Genomic DNA, 20,601 nt, shown 5'->3' with positions numbered 1-20,601 from the left:
CTTTTGGCACATGGATTTGGGTCTTTATCCTGGCCACGATATCCTTATCCAGTTTATCGATAGTTGGAAGGCGTGACGTTTATAAGCTGCCGATACATGGGTACATTTCAAATTTATCGATATTGATTAGAGAGCTAGTTCGTCAGTCAGCGCCGAATAAGCGGCATTACATAATTACTTTGGTAGCAGTGATTTTCATCTTTTTGCTACTATCGTATGAAAATTACATTACATCTCAATTAGTTGTCCCAATGAAACGACCACTTTTCAGGAATCTTAAGCACTTACTAGATCACGGATATAAGCTCAACTATCCACTCGATTTAAAAACCATATCTGTCGAAATTGAACAATGGTTGGCACCATCCCTAGGGTGGTCAGATTATAATGCGTCCCAGATTGAAGGTTTTTTTTATGCAAATTATGAAGAAGACTTGAAATTTATAGGAATTAAGAAGTTTAAAAATATCCGAAATCAATTGGTCTTTAAAGAGTTAACGAGCAGAAATTTGGCAGAAATAAACCTGCATGAAAAATACGCAATAGTTGATAAATCACAATATACTGGGTATAAGTTGCTCATGGAAGTGTTATACGGTTGACCGCCTAACAAAAATACCAGTATTCAACCAATTCGGTATGCAAGGTCAGGAAGATTACGCCAAACTTATTGGTTACATGAGGGAGGCGGGGGTCCAAAACTTTTGGGATGACTTGTTTAAATTCAGATACCCTTATTTTTACCTTGGTGTTATGAAGGTAGAACAATTCCCGGAAATCGTGGACACGGGGATGATTACACGTTCGGATTTAGACGAAACTCTAATCTTGGTGGCGGGTCTGCTTTCGGCAGGATGGACAATTTTCGTTGTTGAATGTCGCATTTTAATTTGTGCAATTGTTAAGAAATGTTACCAAAAGTTAAGGGTATATGTAACGCTCTGGTGGTTCAAATTTGGTTTGGGACTTGCGCGTCTGAAATTTACATGTTTGCTTATCCAACCTCGTAAATTTATTAAATAGCAGTATGGACACATATATGTATCTATGGGTGGGAAACTTTAATAATTAAGAGAAACATTTACTTCATGCGAAGTAGCTTAAAAAAAGTCAGGTGATATTGTATAATTTAGTTGATCTGATTTGATTTGATTTAAACCTTTATTCACGTGTTAATAGTTATCAGTTTAAAAAAACTGATTTAAAAACTATGACACAAAAAGATATAACTCTGTAATTAACCTAAAATAAGAATAAAATCACTTCATGTAGATAACATAGAATATTGAATCTGAAAACCAAGTTCAATTTGAACAGTTGAAAAGCAAACTATTAATCAAATTAGAGTACCGAATTATAACCAAGGTAAACAATCCATGTCAAATAATTTTGGTTACCCAATACCACCGTTTTCCAACATGCTAATGCAAATTAAATACTTGCACTTAAAATCCATAGTTGTAAAGTACATATCAGAGAGTTGATCTCGTACCGGGTTCAATACTTTCACTAATTTAAGGAGTACTTTTTTAAAATCAATAGGCTTGTAAAACACACTCGTATTAAAGGACTTACTTTTAAATATTGGAACACAAGTGAGGCACGCCCAATTTTTAGAAAGACATATTTTACAATAAGAATAATCAGACATGGAAACATTGCAATTATTCTTGTGAAAGAAATTAAAACAGTAAATACACTGGAGCATTCCATCTCTCCAGGTATAACCCTCAGAATCAGAAATGTCATCTTTAAAAAGAAAGTTGTAGATGGTTCCTTTATAGGTGAAAATACTCGCAAGGTCATAAATTTCTTGGCCACAAAGATGACAGTCGGGTCCCGTTTCGTTCTCGCCATCGTCGTACATGTATTTGGCCTCACAAACGCTGTTGATCTCAGCGTTCTCATCATCGGAAGATTTTCCAGGCAGGATGATATTGTATGTGGAGGACTGGGTTCGAGACATGGCGTCAACCAGAGCCTTCATATTGAAAGGGCCGAGGGAAATACTCGATCTAATTTACGCGAGATGCAAATTAGAGTCAGTTGTCGTTGTCTGATGGGCAGATGGTATGTTTCACATAAGGTTCCAGTCATCATCAATCCAATTTCCAAGCGGTGGCCAAGTCCATCTCAGGAAGGATAAGCGAGAAAACTTTTTTAGGGCGATGTTTAGCAAAAAGGAGAAGATGTCAATAATTAAATAATGAATTAATTGACTTGCCGGGCCTTGCCGGGCGGGTATGGTTACTGCTGTAGAGGTGTATTACGCACCAAGCAGAACCACACCCAGTGGCTTTTTTCCCAAAAGAGGGGCTGACGAAATTCTTGTCCCCCAGAATGAATGGATGATACGTTGCAGTCCAATCCTACAGAAGATTGGGAAGGGGAGAGTCTACTAGGCAGGAAACGAGGGAAGTCCAGTTGAGGTGGAGTAGGTAGCACCAAAAACACGGCAAAAGGACGGTCAGCCACGGTCAAGATGAAAACCTTCATCTACCACCGTCGAAATGGGTTTAATGGGAAGAAGTTGACACCGATTGCAAAGTTGGGAGTGCCCAGGAACTCACAAATTTTTGCAAAACAAAATAATCGAGACAGAGTAAATACGTATCTGTCCACCAGCTGAAGGGGTCGGTCCATGAACAACATGATCAATATTGAGATGCATGTCTATGCGAATTATGCTTAATTAGTTCGCAATTGTTACAAATTTTGTAATTGAGTTTATTTATACTTCGCGGATATCACCATACCCCGGGTATTTATTTATTTATGACTTTTTCATTTCAAGCACGTCGAACCCCATAATTTGTAGGGTTGTTTATCAACACTTGTGGTTATCAAAAATTCAAAAATGTTTTCAATTTTAAAAAAATATTTTGGACTTTTCGCACATATAAATATTTTCGTCAATATTTCTCCATATTTTAACAAAATATATTTTTTTCGTGATATTTTAATTTTTTGCTGAATTTTTTCGGGGTTTTGATGTATTTGTTGGCATTTTTGGATTTTTGTTTACTTTTGCGTAATTTCTTATTTTCATGATATTGTATTACACTAATTCATAATGTGTATACACATTCTGTATACACTTGTCTTTATTTAATGCATGTACATTAAATAAAGACAAGAATGACAACACAATAGACTCAGTTTTCTTGAAGGCCTATTTCCAATTGCGGCATAGGTCTCAGATTTTGTCCCCGAATTTATTAATAATCACCAGTATGTAAAAGAACTTAACGTCAAAAAAATTAAAAAATTAAATTTCAAATATTGGCCGAGCTATTATTTTTTCGAAATTTTATGAACGCGTTGCATTTGAAATATCACGTACAACAGAGCGTTGAAACAGCTTACTCCAACTTAAACTTTATTTTATTTGCCGTAATTTACTTGATAAAATTTTCAAAAGTTGAAAATTATCAAATTTCAAAATTTTAAATGACAATTTTAAAGCGCTATAACTTCTTGCCCCCATTCATGTTTTTCTCAATTTTTTGAAATTATGATCTAATATCGAAATAGTTAACAACAACAAAATTTACGCGAAACATGAGTGGGGGCAAGAAGTTATTGAGGACTTTTTTTTTTCTATGAACCCCCTGAAACATTTGTATTTAAATGTTGATAAATTGTAATACTAGGTAGTGAAGTACGTCCAAACGATGCAAAAAATGGCTGTTAAAAAAATCCACAGGTCAAGGGTACCTCTGAGGGACCCATCTTTGGGGTATGAAGGGGTATCTTTTACACATACCTCTTCATTGTGGGCCAACCAGAAGTCGTAAAAATATGGGGTTTGGATATTTTTTATCCAAATGCGATTGTCTAAAACGAAGTTGAGTAAGGAGTCGCTGCGTGACCTTTTTGACCTAAAATTTGACCTCTATAAAAATTAAGGTTTACCGTTTATTAGCATGCCGATTTTATCGCAATACATGTAAATTTAAATTAAATCAGTAAAATCACAATATTGTGATTTTACTGACACATGTTAGCTTATGGGTGGGAATATTCCCAAATGATCAAAAAGCAAGACTTTTAGTGACGAAATTCAAGTGTCACATGAACCTAGACGTATTTAGTATTTGCAACACTGACAAAAAAGCTTGTTTTTATGTTCTTCAACTGTCAACAAAAATCCAATTTAGCTCGAATTTTGATAAAATTTACATTTTTGTGATCCTACATACTTGCATAATCGTATCTATTTAGTAAATCTCTCAACTATTTTGAAATTTAGAACGTTTTTGAATAATTCGTGAGAAATGGAATGTCCTAAATTTAGCAAAATCTGATCAAGATCTGAGAATGACATGTAGAGAGTCTCTCCTCCTCAGACAGACGCCGTGGATTAACGCCAGCAAGTCTCAATGAAACTTGTTTCTCACTTTGAACTTTTGAATGATGATTTTGATAATTAAAATCTAATTATCTCTGCCTAATTTATGTATAGGGTGATGAATTATAGTTGAAACTGGAATTTATGAGTCTTTAGATGTTGAAAAAAAAAGTTTTTGTAAATATTTTGGCGCTTTTTTCACAAATATAAAATAAATATTTCGGGCTTTATAAAAAAATATTTAACCGGGGTATGGATATCACATATAGAGTGTCAAATTTTACTTTTGCTGGAATAAATGATCTTGTGAAGGTTTACGGTGGTTATTTACTTATTTATCTATAAGAATGCTCATATTTATGTGTAAATGTTACGTAGTAACGCCGTTATTCAAAGTATTGTTCCGAAAACCTTGCATCATGATAAGTATTGGTGCAACATTGCAGTTCATCCTCTCAAGCTTCCCGAGCAATCTAAGAGCAAAAAGTTCGAGGGTGTAATGACCTTCTGCCTGTACTGTATACATACGTATGAACGAAATTCGAGAGGAGAAACTCGGAGAAAGTAGAAAAACTCGACACAATTCACTCCTTTGTCAGATTCCCCGTTTTCATGCAGGCGGCCCTCGACACAAAACACGAGCAAATCAGCAGTTTACAAAAGCAAAATAAATCTATATCTACCTAAAAGTCGTTTAAAATTAAATATTAACTGAATTTACTTCCATAAATATGGTCAATTCAAATACCTGATTTTTACCATCTTGCAATAAGTAATGGGAGTAATTTAAACCAATAATAAACTTGCAACTTACATAAATACTGATTAAATAAAAACTACTCTAAATCAGGGTATATTTCCAATTGAAATTTTCCACTAAAGGAAACATACAATTTTAACCGCACTGTTATCTTTACAGCTAAAATGACGAAAGTCAACGTCAGGAAACATGGGACAGGACACATTTTGCAAGATTTACTTTCCTCTACGGTACTCCTCAAAAGGTCAAATTTCATCCCCCCAACGCGATCCCAACAAGATGACAACTTTCCTTTGAAAATTGAGGGGGACAACTCATCCCCCAGATTATTAACGTCGCCCTGTTCAATCTGCACCGAATCTGGCACAAATCTGCGTCCTCTCGCCGTACAGGAAATGAACATTCTCGCCAAATTTGTCTTAAATCAGGAGCAAATTTCACACATTTTACAAACTGATCATCATCCTGCAATATTTTGTTGCAAAATTTGCTCCTCCGCGATCCTCTCCTTGGCCAAGTTGACCACGCAGATTGAAAATATTACCATTTCTCTCCGTGCCGTCATTTCCAGCAGGAACGGACTCTTTAAAAAACTGGGAAATGAATTCAAAATCAGTGGTAAATTAAATATGTTGCAATCTAATTAATTAGTCGTGCCAAATAAAACTAATTAAATTAAGCCTTTATGTCTCATCAAACAGCTACTAGAAATGCCTCTCCTACTGACAAAATTTCCAACGCTGACGATGATCAGCAATTAACTAAACGCCTTCAAGAGGAGGAAAAAATCACGATAAAATTCGAGCCAACTTGTGACGAATTACTCAATAAACTGCGAAATGAAGATGCCAAAATTAGCGGCAAGTAAAAATCTACTTAATTAATCGTGTTAAATTAAACTGGAATTGAACAAATTAATATGTTCATCACTTCACGCAGAATTTTCGCTCCAAGTAGTCGCTGCTGACCAGATTCCCGACAGTGACGACGACGATGACCAACAATTGAATGGATGCATTGAGGAGGAAGAATTCTCCGTAAAAGTTGAGCCAACCTACGACGACGATGACGAAATCACGTCTGACCCTCTCAACTTGTCAGAAAATGGGGACGACCTTGACCCCGTAGGAAATTCCGTTGAATCGCCCTTTGTGTGCACCATGTGCCAACCGAACGTGACCTTTACATCCGCCAAGACCCGCATGGTACACATGAGGAACAAAAATTTTCACCCAGACGTAGCCGCTGCTATTAATTCCCGTGAGTTTTGCAAAATAATTTTTACAGGCATAATTACATTAATTAAGGGTGTAAAGCCTTGTACTCAGGGGGGATTTTTCTGGCCAAGGCGTCTTTCATAAATTATGTAACACTAGAGAGGGAGTCTAAGGCTCTACATTTTTGTCACATCTGTGGCGAGAAGAAAAATTCGGTGGATATTGGACAATATTTTTTTTGCGGACAGTAATTTTTTTGGGTGGACAGTTGTTTTTTTAGTTTGAATGAACATGGGATAGTGAAAAGTGGGCCGTATTTTTGCTAGGTGGATACTGAAATTCGAAACTATGATCGAGTCCATCGACTCGAATTAATTAGGCACCATAATTGTGCCACTTTACATTTTACAAAAAGTAATCCATTTATTTGTTTAGGTATCCAGGCTCGTTTAGCATCAAAAAAGCTCCAGTGCAAGCTATGTGGCCAGAAGTTCTCCCGTTATAATGCGCTAAAGGTGCACTTCAGGAACCAACATCCGGGCGAGAATATACCTGCAAAGATTTCCCGTACAAAAAAATCTGGTATTTAACTCGATCTTAAAATCACAATGCATAAAAAACATTCTAAACTATCCTAAATTTCTTTCCACAGAAAAATCGAACATTACTCAAAGGTGAGTTTTTTTTTTAATTTCCTGGAATTTCAGATTTTTCATGTTTTTTAAAGAATTAAATCTATGAAAAAAGCCTAAGCTTCATTGACACGGCCAATGATCTTCTTAAATTAAGAATACCTGCATGTTTTCACAAATTTTCTGAATTTTTACAGTCTCGTACCACCAAAACAGAACCCATTTCCGTGTCCAAAATGTGACAAGAGTTTCACCTCGTACAGGAGCATACACCGACACAAGCGCATCATTCATGGATTGGTTCCTTTCGCGCGCAAGTGTGCCCTTTGTCCAGAAATCTTTGCGCGGTCGAATTTATTCGAGACCCATATGCAGGAATACCACAAAGCCCCCGTCTCATCACGCCAAGAAGTGCGTCATTCCTGCGAAATGTGTTCGAAAACCTTGGCCACCTCGACAAGCAAGGAACGCCACGTGGAAGCGGTCCATTTTCCGGACAAGACGTCCTGTCCGTACGGATGTGACGTCAAGATTGGCTCGGAGGCTGACTGGGTGACGCATTTGGAGGGGTGTGATTCCCCAAAAATGGTAAAAAAATCAGGAATTTTAAGTAATCCTCTTCCCACAAAGCGAAAATTAGGGGCCATCCATATATTACGTCATTAAAATTTAGAATTTTACAACCACCCGTAAATCGCCCCACCCGTTTATTATCTAATTTTTATTTAACTATAATTTAGAGTCCAGAGTCCAAATCCAGTTGCAGATTTTGTCCCGCCGTATTCCGCAACAGTCTTCTGCAGATAGAACATCGCCTGCGCGTGCATCCCGAAAATTGCTACTCTTGTCCCACTTGTGAGCAAAAATTTACCCGCCAATGTGTCCTCGATTATCATCGGTGTACCGTAATTTCAAGCGGAAATATTCGCCCAAAAATTGAAACTGATTCCGGTAAGTTTTATCACATATTCGCTACCAGTAGCAAAAACAAAGTTGACACATTCGCAAAAAAATTTGGCGCCTGAGTACATCATCATTAGCGTTAGCTGATGTAAGTCCGCGTGAATTTTTAACATTATCAAACACCCCCAAGCTTAGCCGTTTGCAATGGCAGTATTTAATTAGCAATTTTGTTTCAAAATGTGCTAATTCTTGTTGAATAGTACATACATATTTAACATATTACAGTTATTACAGTTTAATAATTACAGTTTAATTTAACATTTATTGTAGAATTATCGAATGAAGTCTCTGACAGCGGGTCTCCTACCGGCAAGAACACTGCAGACGACCCACAATTACCCGGATGTCTGGAAGAATTCCCCGTAAAAGTTGAACCAGTTTATGACGACGACGACGACGAGGAGGATGACGACCGTCACGAAATCACGTCTGATCCTCTCGAAATGTCGCCAGAAATTACCAACCTCGTAAATTCCTACGTCCCGGTGGCGGAATCAAAATATGTGTGCAAAATCTGTCAACCTAGCGTCACATTTAGCAGGAGTGACTCCTACGAGCGCCACCGAAAGAACAAGAAGATTCACCCCGATATTTCCGGTTAGTACAAATTGCACAATAATAATAATTACGACACATAATTTATGAACAGCCCTTAGCAATCATTCATTATCCAAATTTATTGATTAACTTTAGACATGGCAGCTCGATTACCATCGGAGAAATTTGCGTGCAAAATATGTAGCAAGACATACAGCAGAAATAGGGATCTCCGTCGGCATGTTAAGAATGTTCATCCGGGTGAGTTTTCCGATAGATGGAAAAATTATTGCGAAGATTATTGCTCATCCAATAAAAATAAATGCTAAAGTATCATTTTGTTAAATTAGTTTCCACAGCAGAATCGAGCATAATAGAGCGGTGAGTATCAATTTCCCTCAATTTCCTAGAATCCGAATTTTCTACTTACTCAATTTAGTATAGTTTGATGTCACAATTTGTCTTTAATTCTTATAACACGGGTCACTGTATCAACCACTGTTACAAAAAAGAAAAACAATTTCAATGTGACAGCATAATTCGAAAATATGAATATTTCGCGTTTTTAATGTACATTTTCTCACACTTTTTTGCTCGATTATGCACAAAAAAAGGTTAAAAAACACTTAAAAGAATTTTTCAGCCATTTTTTAGAAAATATGTAATAACAGTATTTCGGACTTTTGAAAATAAACAGCCGAGGTCCGATGATTATGAAGGTTTCACATTTTTTACAGATCCGTCCCCTCAAAACCGAACAGATTTCCATGTCCAAACTGTGACCAGAGTTTCACCTCGTACATCGGCTTACACCGACACAAACGCTTCGATCATGGACCTTCTATGCGGAAGTGTACCCTTTGCCCTCAAGTCTTCGCGGGTTTGAACTTATTGCAAAGTCACATGCATGAATATCACAATTCCCCAAAGTCAAGCCAAGACACGCGTCATTCGTGTGCCATGTGTTCAAAAACCTTCACCACCGCGACAACCAGGAACCGCCACGTGGAGCTTGTCCATTTTCCGGATAAGACGTCCTGTCCGTACGGATGCGAAACCGAGATTGACTCGGAGGCTGAATGGGTGACGCACTTGGAGGAGTGTGATTCCCCAAAAATGGTAAAAAATAAAAAATTTTAACTAATCGTCTACCCGTGAATAGAAAATAAGAGGGTATCCATATCTTACGTCATTAAAAATTTTCGATTCTACACCCACCCGCCCTCCGTACAAATACATTAAGAGATAGGAAATTTTAACAGTAAAGATAGAAAGACCAAAACTACCCACACATTAAAATTATGACGCAATATATACACGTTCCCAAATAGGTGGGAAAAATACTTGGAAAGCGCATTTCCCCAAAAAATGGTCAGTGTTAGACTATCCACATACTACGTTGTCGAAATTGCTCATTTAAGCACCCACCTACCAATTAACGAATAGGTGATTTTAACATGGGAAAGATAGGGAAACCTAACCTACCAACCTATCAAAATTATGACGTAATATATGGAAGCTCCCTTTGTTTTTCGAAATACAGGAAGTTATGCTCTTACGAGCCCAAATTTTATCTGATTTTCTGTTCTTTTGTTCTATCTAGAGTTCAGAATCGAAGGGCAATTGTAAATTGTGTCCCGCCGTGTTTCGAAACATCCCATTGCAGATTGAACATGACCTTCGCGTACATCCTGACAAGTGCTACTCATGCTCTATTTGTGAGCAGAGATTCACTCGTCAAACAGTGCTTTATGATCACCCTTGTACGGGTTGAAAATCCGGACGGGAAATTCTTATCAATTCATTTATTTACATTATATATTTCCGTGTGCTGTAAAATATAAAATAAAAATAAAATATATTTGGAGAAAAACATTTACATATATTGATAAATATATTTATTTCCAAAAACAATGAACTATGTATAAATGTTGGACCTTATAACGTGCAATTATAATATGAAAATAATCACAAGCAAAACATAACTCAATAATTGTAACAATACCCTCCTTAAACTCTACCTAGCAATACCAAGTGTTCACACTTATTTTATAAGTATGATACAAAGTTTTTTGTAAATTTATATTTTTCATTTGCATAACCAAGTGCCGAAATCCCAACGCATATTGCATAAAGAAGAAATAGCATTTTAATATTGTGCGATCCTATTTGCTCACCTTCCTTCACCAGATCTTTTCGGTTTATTACCGCTTTTTGAAAATAATTTGTGTAATTCTTTTCTGGAACTCCAAGGTTCTCCATGGACTTATGAAAAGCTGCAACTTCCTGAAGAAATGTAAATCGTTGATAGTTTTTTCCCCAATTATCGTATACCCCAGATGCGGTAAGATAACCCATATGTTCTTCAAATATCACCCCAAATGGACTTCTTGTCGTTACCCAAGGCAACAAAACTGTACCAAAGCTCTCCTCGTCGTTGGAAATGATAAAGTATTTCTTAAAAACACCAAAGCAAGACTCCACCTCCTGAAGTACAAATGAGGCGTCAACTAATACAAAAATTGAGGGCTGACTTATCGTCTGGTTAATAGGTAGTGGTTTATTTGACGATGCCCATCGGGCAAGGACAAAATTGTTCAAATTACGGAACCATTTAACCTTTACTTTGAGATCGCTTAACCTCTGAGTAAATTCTTGCGAGTGGTTGTAACCCTCAAGAATTTGTGGGATAACAGTCTCTTTGAGAGAGCTAACCCCTTCATCAGTTTCACCTGCTGTTGTTGACATTGTAAGCATTTCAATGTTTTTGGCTTGGACTAGTTCTCCTAAATTTTTGGGCAATTGCGGGAGTCTGTTAGATGTGAATAGGCAGAAAAATTCCCCACTAAATATACTTCCTACGAAAAAAGAATTAAACAGCCAAATTATGATGACCAAATAGGTCATAGACACACGGACCCTTGTGGCCTTAGCTTCCCCTGATTTGATGACTAAGTTTGTGCCCTGCTGAAGAAAAATGCTGATAGTCCACATAACTGGGGCAAATACAAATTTCTTATTCATAAAAATGATTAAACTTGAGCAAACTCCAAAAAATATTAAAATGGAAAAGGACAAAACATCAAAAATCTTCAACAAAGCGTTAGCATTTAACTCAGTTGGTAGGGCGAAAGTTATATAACCAACTTTCCTATATTCAGCACCATACCTCATCCAACTGTCTCGAAGGATTAATCCCGGCATAGCAAATTTTTCATTCAATTGTATCGCAGAGTAAATACCATTTGAGCTAGCGTATCCTACAGTATTTTGATTTGATTTGGAAACTGTAAAGTTTAACCTCTCCATTAATTCCGACACTGGGCAAGTTGTTTGAGATGTCTCCAACCCGCAATGTTTTAAGCTACAAGGGATATTCCAAAACTTAGTTGTAATCGAATTGAATCTTATACGGTGTTGATTCATATTTTTCATGAGTCGCCTATACTGTTTAGAAAACTCGGGTAGAGTTGAGTGTTTAATTGGAAAAAGTTTTTGGAACAATATGTTCCTATAGCTCGGATACCTAATCTGTTGAGGTGGAGTGCAAGTATTGCACACAATTGATATATCATTGGATGATATGTCGGTGTATAAAATAATGGACGTCAGCCTGAAATCCGCACTATAGAAGAAATAATAGTTATATTGCCAATTTAAAAGCCCTCTGAAACGGTCGAAGATGATGATGTAATCTGGATCTTCATTGAAAGCTACCATGCCCCACATTCGTACTAATGTAGGCACGGGCAGCGAAAAAAGGAGAGCGACATGACAATTTGAGAACATCAAAACGGAGTAACTTTCGGCGTATGGGAAATTGAAGATAATGCCCTTGCTATCAGAACGAGAAGCGTTGGCTTTAATGTACCTGCTTTTTGGGTCATTTAACTCTTCTATTATGTAATTAAAGCCGAGTTGACGATTCAGATCTTGTAGTTGATTGGAAATTATGTTCGAACTTACATAATCCCTACGCTCGTAAAATAGTTGAAGTGTGCAACGGTTTAACATTTTAATAAATGATGGCCAGGTTGCCGTGGCTTGGTTTTCAGTATTTCTCCCTCCATAGTTAGCAACACATGTTTCACAATTTCTAAATAAAATTAACAATAATACAAGAAGTTTGATTCTTACAGGCATCTCAGTATAGGATGGAGTACTGATCAGTTAAAGTACTTCATAAACTACGATTTTAATCTTTTTCATTTTGCATTTATTACGATCGCCAAAAAGTGTTTGTCCTCTCTAATTATTCAACAGCTCCAACAGCTTGCGCTGAGATCATAGAAATTGTACAAATACTGATATATTTATGCAGGCGAATTTAGTAATGTTCTTGATTTCCCTGAAACACGAAATGATGAATGTGTTCTGGGAAACCTTTGGAATTAATGAACGGATATTGGTTTCTTACGCTTCCTAAATAATAATACGTTATTTCCTTTATTTGCGGGATTATATATTGTTTAATGAAATATGTAAAGGGTGGCCGGAGATATCTGAAATTACTAGATATGGGTTCATGACGTTGTGAACATAATTATATGTTCCCGCAGACTTACTGAATCATCGACTGGCTCTAAACATCGAAGTCCATCGCGAGGTGGCCCAAGAAAGTTTTGACGCATACCGGACGTGAGTATCGTTCAAAGATGTATCGGTTTTAAAATGATAAGAGACCAGTTAAGTCAAATCAACCTTGAAACGCTCCAACATTTGGATCCCAATATCATACTAACGTTTAAAGAAAAAACGGTGGTTATGAATAGTTTAAAAGTGCCAAAGACGTTAAGGGAATCGAAACGGTACTGAATGAGAGGCAATGATTTATCTTATAGTTTATCTCTCTCGTGAATTGAATAGCACTATGTTTGCTTCTATCGCAAACGAAGAGGCAAGGTTTTGAAATGTGTGGAAAGGACGGTGACCGGGAAATATCTATGTAGACCAAACCAATCCCATTTGAGAACTGGCCTTCTGACCGTCAAGAATCACCCCAAAAACTAGATACCATTCTCACTATGAAGTAAACATTAATTGAAAAGTTTTTGTTAAAGTGATACTAACTTCCGGTCCCCATGATGCAAAACTTGATTTAGTCACTCCCAAATATCAATATTCAATGTTAACGGCTACCTTATGGTCCACTAGGTAAAAAAATTATCTAAAAAACTTTAGCCTCTGTGGCTACGAATTTTGGATGTATGTACATACATATCACACTGAAGTTTGAGGTTTGCCTGCTTTGCATGATACTCCTACATACTTCGACCACCCTTTAGGGAAAAATTGATAGTTCCTGGTACATATTAAATAGATACATAAATAATAGATAGGAGGATATGGCTAAATGAGTTGGCATAAGATATAAGACATACATACACACATACACGTATGAAAACATAATGGAGAAAAGCATTTCTTGGACTGAAGTAAGTACGTGCGCACGCACTTATATAATATTTTTGTTAAAGCAATTAAAAATTGAATAGGGTTAATGCAAATAGGTGGGAATGTGAATGTCCGTTACTTGTGCAAAATAATAAGTAGAAAAATACGTCGTTTCTAAAAAAATTTGCCATCAAGCTTTCTCAATCCCAAGTTTCCTCTTTCCATATTTATGTACCATTTTTTCTAGTTGGGTTACTCCATGAGTTATGGTAATGGACCTGATGTCAAAAATCGATTTTTTTGAAATCCTTCAAGTATGTGATAGAAGACCTTAAAATATGCAGCAAAATCATTTTCCCCGAATTTTTGAGGTTTCAATGTGGCTGCTAGGAGGGGGTGTGGCTTCCGTTGAGATACCACTTTTTCGCAGCCGCTACTGCACGCAGGGACTCCGAATTTCACATCAAGCTACCATGGGCCAATACAATTGCGGGTCTTTTTCTCTTGTTTGAAAATTAGGTCACGGTGACCGTTTTTAGGTCAAGATTCACAACACGTCAAATTTCTCTGAAAAGCCAAAGTCTCAATTCACCCCATAACTGGGGTATCGTTGGAAAGGTCTCGGCAAGAGGATTAAGAATATATATACTTTGTAGGGTGTACGACCACTCCCCAGTCTTCCTGAGGCTTACAAATATTTTTGAGTTTGTCCCATCTATTTCAATGTTAGCTCGCCAATCTGCTGCTGTGTTAAAATCTGGAAGCAATGAAAATTCTCATTCTACTGCTTCTGGAAGGTCAGGGGGCAGCTATATGCCGGACAAAGTATATATATTCTGAATCCTCTTGCCTAGACCTATCTAACGATGCCCCATTTATGGGGTTATGTGAGACGATTTACGAAAAAATTCGACAACACGCACATTTTGACCTAAAAACGGTCACCATGACCAAATTTCCAAAAAAGAGAAAACGACCCGCAATTGTATTGGCCAATGGTAGCTTGGTGTGAAATTTGGATTCCCTGCGTCCAATAGCGGCTGCGAAAAGGTGGTATCTCAACTGAAGCCACACCCCCTCCTAGCAGCCACATTGAAACTTCAAAAATTCGGGGGAAATGATTTTTCGGCATAGTTTAAGGTCCTCTATCACATACTTGAAGGATTTCAAAAAAATCGATTTTTGACATCAGGTCCATTACCATAACTCATGGAGTAACCCAGTTTGATACCTTGTGTTTATGCGTCTATGTAGTGAACGAGAAGTGTGCTAAATTAACTGACAATGCGGTGGTGTGAAGTGTAACCCTCCGATTTGGTTGAAATTTTGAAATCCAACTCAATACACCCAACGTTTCTTGAAGCAGTTTGTGCGATAGTCGGAATTCGTGAAAATATTTGAGGGCAAAGTTGTAAGTTTGTATGTGTATGTAATTTATTGCTCAACTCTTCTAGGGCATAGAGTTACATTTTTAATTTAACTGAAATATTTTAAAATTAAAATATTCGTAATTTTACTATTAGTGGAAACTCGGGTTTGTATAGGATCAAAATTACATATTTCATTCGCCAAAAAATAATCATGTCCTAACTTTTTGCTTTTTTACAATGATGATTTTTTGAAATTTAATAGTTTACAACGAAAATGATTTTTATAGATTTCAAAAATTGGATTTCAAATTTTGTAACAATTTGACTTTAAGCAAAACTAAGTTAGGCTTCTAATTAAATAAGTTTTAGAACTTAATAATTCGAAAAGTTACATGACTATGATAACATTTTTACGAAAAAGAATGTTGGGCTTGGCTGGAAAACAGTTTAAATTGGTCAAATTAGCACCTTAGAAAAATTTTAAAAATACTGGAAAAGCTAGTTTTTTTGACGAAGAAAATAAAGCTGGTCCCATGTAAATCGGAGTTTTACACGTCAAGCGTCTACATTGTAAGTGTAGATTATTTTAAGCCTAATGAGTGGAGTTTTTGGAACTCGGTAGAAAGTGCGTGCCAATAATTCGATTTATCCTCTAGCAGTGAACTTTAAAATAACAGTTAGCCTGGTATGCGTCGTCACTTGGCTAGGCGTTGAGCATCATAAATCTTGAGTGTCCCGGACTCGTTGAGAAGTACTTGTGAAATTTTCACTACATAATTAGCCGTGTGTAGGAAAATAGGTAAAGGCGATAAGTAAATATGTATGTACATAAGTTGAGATGGATTTTAAACAAGTATGCAGATCAATTGTGCGACAATGACTTATTTGTCTTTTGTAAGTCTCCAACAAATATTAATATTTTCAAATATTTGTAAATACGTATCTGACAATTAGTAGGGAAACCTCTGAGGTTACGAGTCCAGGGTTCCTCGATTTACCAAACTGAGTACAACAAACGACTTCTGAATTAATGTGAAGGAATTTCCTCGTATTCGCCTCAAGTGTCCCACGCTCGCCAGAAATATCGTCATTACCTTTTGAAGAGTTTATGTACACGTAGATTTCCTCATTTTGCTTCATAAGACATATACATATTGTTCTTATTTTGGTAAATCTTCGAACCCTGCACTCGACGGGCACTTAAGAGATTTCTCTAGTCAAGGATTAACGAATAAAAATATTTGAAAATTTTAGTATTTGTTTGCGAATTACAGAAATACAAGTCAGTCATGGTCGATCGATTAACTTGCTTTAAAAATAAAATCTCAACTTATGTAATTGACCTATTTAGTACCTACAAACGGGTAATTCTGTAGTGAACATTTCACAAGTACTTCTCAACAACTCCGAGACATTCGAGATTTACGGTGTTCAACGCAAAGCCAAGTGACGATGCAGACCAAACTAATTGTGATTTTAAAGTTCACTGTTACGGGATTAATTGCATCATTGGCACGCACTTTGTACAGACCTCCAAAAACTCCACAGATATTCTTAAAATACTCTACACTTACAATGCAGATGCTGCACGTGTAAATCTCCGATTTACATGGGACCAGCTTTATTTTCTTTAAAAGAAAAAATTAGCTTTCCTATCGTATTTTGAGGTTTTTCATAATGATCGCTTTAAATTGTATTCTAGCCAAACCCAACATTGTTTTACCTTTAAAGATTAACGAAATTGTGCAATTTTCGCGTGAATTTCTATTTTGTAAAACCTTTTCAATTAGAAACATAACCTGATTTTATTTGGAATCAAATTATGACAAAATTTGTAATTTGTGTGTGTAAATATTTGGCGTGATGTGACTGTATATATTTGTGTGTGTAACTCGTTGGTGTAAATGTGACCGCAAAACTGTGCAAATGAGGGCGACGTGGTCACAAAGTAGTTACTGTCGGTGTCGCATTTATTTTCACAAAAGGCCAATATTAGTAATATTTGGAGTGTAAAGGAGACGAGGGGACAAGTGGTACGGTGTTCTCCCTCGGAATGGTGAGTCGACACTGGGCAATTTTTCACAAATTTCACATATATATTTGGCAAAGCACTGCCACAAATTACACGATCTCCAATGGGCGAGAGAATAGGAGACGCGGAGGGAGGGGTGACTAAAACACTATAACCAATGACAGGAGAGGTGACCAAGGTTTACAAAAGTTCAAGGGAGCACAAAAAATAAGATAAGAGGTGGTCAATTTCCACTTAAATACAGACTGACTGGCTACTGATTTGAATTTTCCTCTCTGCTCTTCTCACAATTCACATACATGTACATAAATTCTCATTTTTCATATCCTGGCAATAAATACAAATTTTCATTATCATGTCAACATTCATAAAATCATGATCATCATAATATAGTCAATATTCTTAAAAATAATTATTCTAAATCGACGACAGTGTGGAAAATTTTTGTCAGCTTTTAAAATCTATAAACATAATTAATTCTTGTAAAATATTGAATTTTCAAGAATTGAAAATATGAAAAAAAATCGGGCATGGTTACTATTTTGAGGCGAACAATATAAATTTGGACCCATGCAAATCCGAGTTTTACATGTGAAACACACCTTATCAGTTTTCAACAAATAAATATAAATCTGTTTAGCGTAGCTTCATTTGTTTGACGCACTTATTTTTCAAAATAAATTCCTACGGAAAATCTTCTATCTGCCACAGAAAACTCCATCGTGGTTCCTCAGGTTGGAGAGCAATACAACCTCAATTGAAGTAGCAGTGATTAAACATACTTTAAATTTCTTCAAAAAGATCATTCAATTTCCTAAAAATTCCTTACTACGCCAGTGTTTTGAATCTTCGAAACACTACTCACAAAAATCAGGTTCTGGTATCAAGTCAAATTGGTATAAAATACTTGTGCAGAAGTTAGACACTTGGCAATGTAAACATATTTTAGATGAAATACCTGAACTGTATAATTTAGATGCATGCTCACAAAAAATGTTACAAATAAATACATGTATCCGTAAAATATATAATCTGTCGATTGAAAATGATATTCATAAAATGCAAAACAGTAAATCTATGCCAATTTACAAACTTATATATACAAACATAAACCCCCAAGTTTTCTTAAATATTAATACTTCATGGTCCTTAGTAAGAGCAACAGTTCAATGCAGAGCTATATTGTTCCAAATATGATGAAAATAGATATAAATTTATGAATATTGTAAATTATACTAAAATAGAAGATATAATAGTATACCTGTCTCAACCTAATGAAACAACTATGAAAAACATTTATCTATTCCTTAAATCTGTTGCTGATGCTCAAAATTGTTAATTGAAAGCACCATCTCATTTTCTGTTGTCATAAATTATTTAGAATATTGATATTTAAATTTATGGGTTAAACTAGGCTAACTTAGATTTAATATAGGTTAGTTTAATTTTAGTATCTATGTACTAGATTATAACTACACCCTAAAAAATCAGACCAAGACACGTCATCAAATTATTATATTTTTCAAATAATTATCTTGTGATTGTAAAGGCTGACGCCAAATCAATCTGAAATAAACTATCTATCTATCTATCTATCTTGTTTGACGCACTTGCTTTGATAATCTCAGACGGACCATTTTCTTAATTTACTTCAAATTTTGAAGATCTACGTTTTGCAGCATTTTACTTGGAAAAGTAGAAAAAGTAAGCTTTTTAATAATTCGATTATTTTTTGAGTCACGTATAAATTTTTGCAACTTGTATATATTTTGGTTGGGTTCCATATTTACATCTTTGTAGCTTAAAATATTTTTTGGTTGGTTTTTGGTAAAAATTGTAGATATTTAGTATCCACATAATTTTTAAATTTTGACAAAATGCAACAATTTTACAAGTTTCACAGAACTTCAACAGACCAAACGATATAGGGCGGACTCACGTCAATCTTCGTATATCTCTAAAATGGAGCGTTGCAACACATACGTAACGGGGCAAGGTTTTCGCAATTGTCCAGATTCCTGATAAATTTGCTGGGAAACTATAGAATGTCTTGCGCAAATTTACCCAGGAATTGGGCATGTTCTTATTATTCGGAAAATTATTTCGCAAACTCAACACTACCGAAAGAAATTAGAGCATAAATCCATAGAAATAAAATCAAAATATGTACGTGTCTTCAGTAGATTTGAGAAGTCGTACGTTGCGCATCCGCTCACGACCAAAGTTTTTTTTATCATGCCAAGTTTTCTAAATTAATTGAGACGCGAAATGAAACGTAATCTTGCGTATGCCTAATGTAAAACCGCAATAATTACGCAATTACATATTTACCACAGGATAAATAATTTTGAGACGAATTGTCTTCCGCAGAGGTACTATGTTGCTTTGGTGAAGATTTAAGAGACACTTAAGATTTAAGAGATTTAAGTTTTGTCACCATCTACTTAACTTAAAACAGGCGAGTGAGTCGCTGCTGGGTCGGTAACACAGTTGAGAAGCTAGCCTCGCTCTCTCTCTCCCTGCTCTGCAGCGAGAGAAAAAGGAGGCTAACTTCACTTCACTAATGTTTTCATTCTCTGCTTGGGGTCACGGGCCGATCGACGGACCTTTTTTACCCGTCGATTGACGGGCGTAAAAACTTGTAGGGAAATAAGTCAAAAACTCGTGTACCAAGCACAAAATTTGTCAAATTTTGTGTCTGACAATACGTCTCTTTTTCTTTTTACAGTTACAAATTGAATTTTTAAAATCAAGAAGTCACGTGTGCTTGGTACATGAATGGTTTAGCTTGGGTTTTTGACTCTAAATCGTTTCCCAGAAATAGAGCACTATACATATGTATTTTCATAGTACCTCCGTCTGGTAACAATTTCCTTCCAATTTATTTCGAGAGTAGTATGAAAATGATGTCGAAAAAATTACTAACCATTTTTCCTCCCCACTCTTTCAGATGTCTTCCACGGACCAATCCTTTTCACGTGACGAGGTCGAAAGGGCTTTCCAGAACATGCGCAGTTACAGCGAGACATCAAAAACCATCGAAGTTTCGGATTTAGGCCCCCTCTTCAAATGTTTGGGCTACCGGTGCACTCCGGAGCAATTTTCGGAGTATGAAATAATGTGGATTGGAGCGTTCGAAGGGAAAATTCCACTCGATGTTTTCGCCGCTCTGATGGTCGCGCTGGATGACAATGGACAACTCATGAAGATTCTGGTCACTGCGCTAGACCGAGACAAGGATGGAGTTGTCAGTGAAGGCGAGTTCCAGGCGATTGTGAGGGTTTATTGTCTCACAATCCATCCTTTCCGAGGGTGGACTATGGAAACTTCGTCCTGCAGGCGGAC

At 36.3% G+C, this 20,601-nt stretch overlaps 1 protein-coding gene across 2 annotated transcripts; it reads left to right on the top strand.

Annotated features, from left to right (window-relative positions):
• The first annotated feature begins 4,969 nt into the window (after positions 1-4,969).
• LOC110854519 (zinc finger protein 62) lies at positions 4,970-10,339 on the top strand. 2 transcript variants are annotated; one of them, XM_022102955.2, is made up of 13 exons: positions 4,970-5,202; positions 5,271-5,729; positions 5,813-5,971; positions 6,051-6,371; positions 6,764-6,910; positions 6,981-7,002; positions 7,158-7,548; positions 7,701-7,911; positions 8,194-8,520; positions 8,617-8,721; positions 8,811-8,841; positions 9,198-9,579; positions 10,064-10,339. In XM_022102955.2, exons 2-13 carry the CDS (start codon positions 5,276-5,278, stop codon positions 10,232-10,234), a joined length of 2,721 nt encoding a protein of 906 aa, XP_021958647.1. In that variant the 5' UTR covers positions 4,970-5,202; positions 5,271-5,275; the 3' UTR covers positions 10,235-10,339. The 2 variants fall into 2 exon arrangements, with proteins under 2 accessions (XP_021958647.1, XP_035711198.1); XM_035855305.1 differs by lacking the exons at positions 4,970-5,202; positions 5,271-5,729 and having other exon boundaries at positions 5,819-5,975.
• The last annotated feature ends 10,262 nt before the right edge of the window (positions 10,340-20,601 follow it).

Source organism: Folsomia candida, unplaced genomic scaffold, assembly GCF_002217175.1.
Source record: "Folsomia candida strain VU population unplaced genomic scaffold, ASM221717v1 Fcan01_Sc010, whole genome shotgun sequence".
Classification (NCBI taxonomy): Eukaryota; Metazoa; Arthropoda; class Collembola; order Entomobryomorpha; family Isotomidae; genus Folsomia; species Folsomia candida.
The sequence above is the reverse complement of the archived record's forward strand: the minus strand, read 5'-3'. Positions and strand labels throughout refer to the sequence as shown.

What these genes read in the sequence shown, in the direction of transcription:
- LOC110854519 (XM_022102955.2), top strand. Translation starts at nt 5,276, where the DNA reads ATGACGAAAGTCAACGTCAGGAAACATGGGACAGGACACATTTTGCAA. An exon ending in AAATCGAACATTACTCAAAG is followed by an intron (nt 7,003 to 7,157) that starts GTGAGTTTTTTT and finishes GAATTTTTACAG; the next exon opens with TCTCGTACCACCAAAACAGA. An exon ending in TGTTAAGAATGTTCATCCGG is followed by an intron (nt 8,722 to 8,810) that starts GTGAGTTTTCCG and finishes TTGTTAAATTAG; the next exon opens with TTTCCACAGCAGAATCGAGC.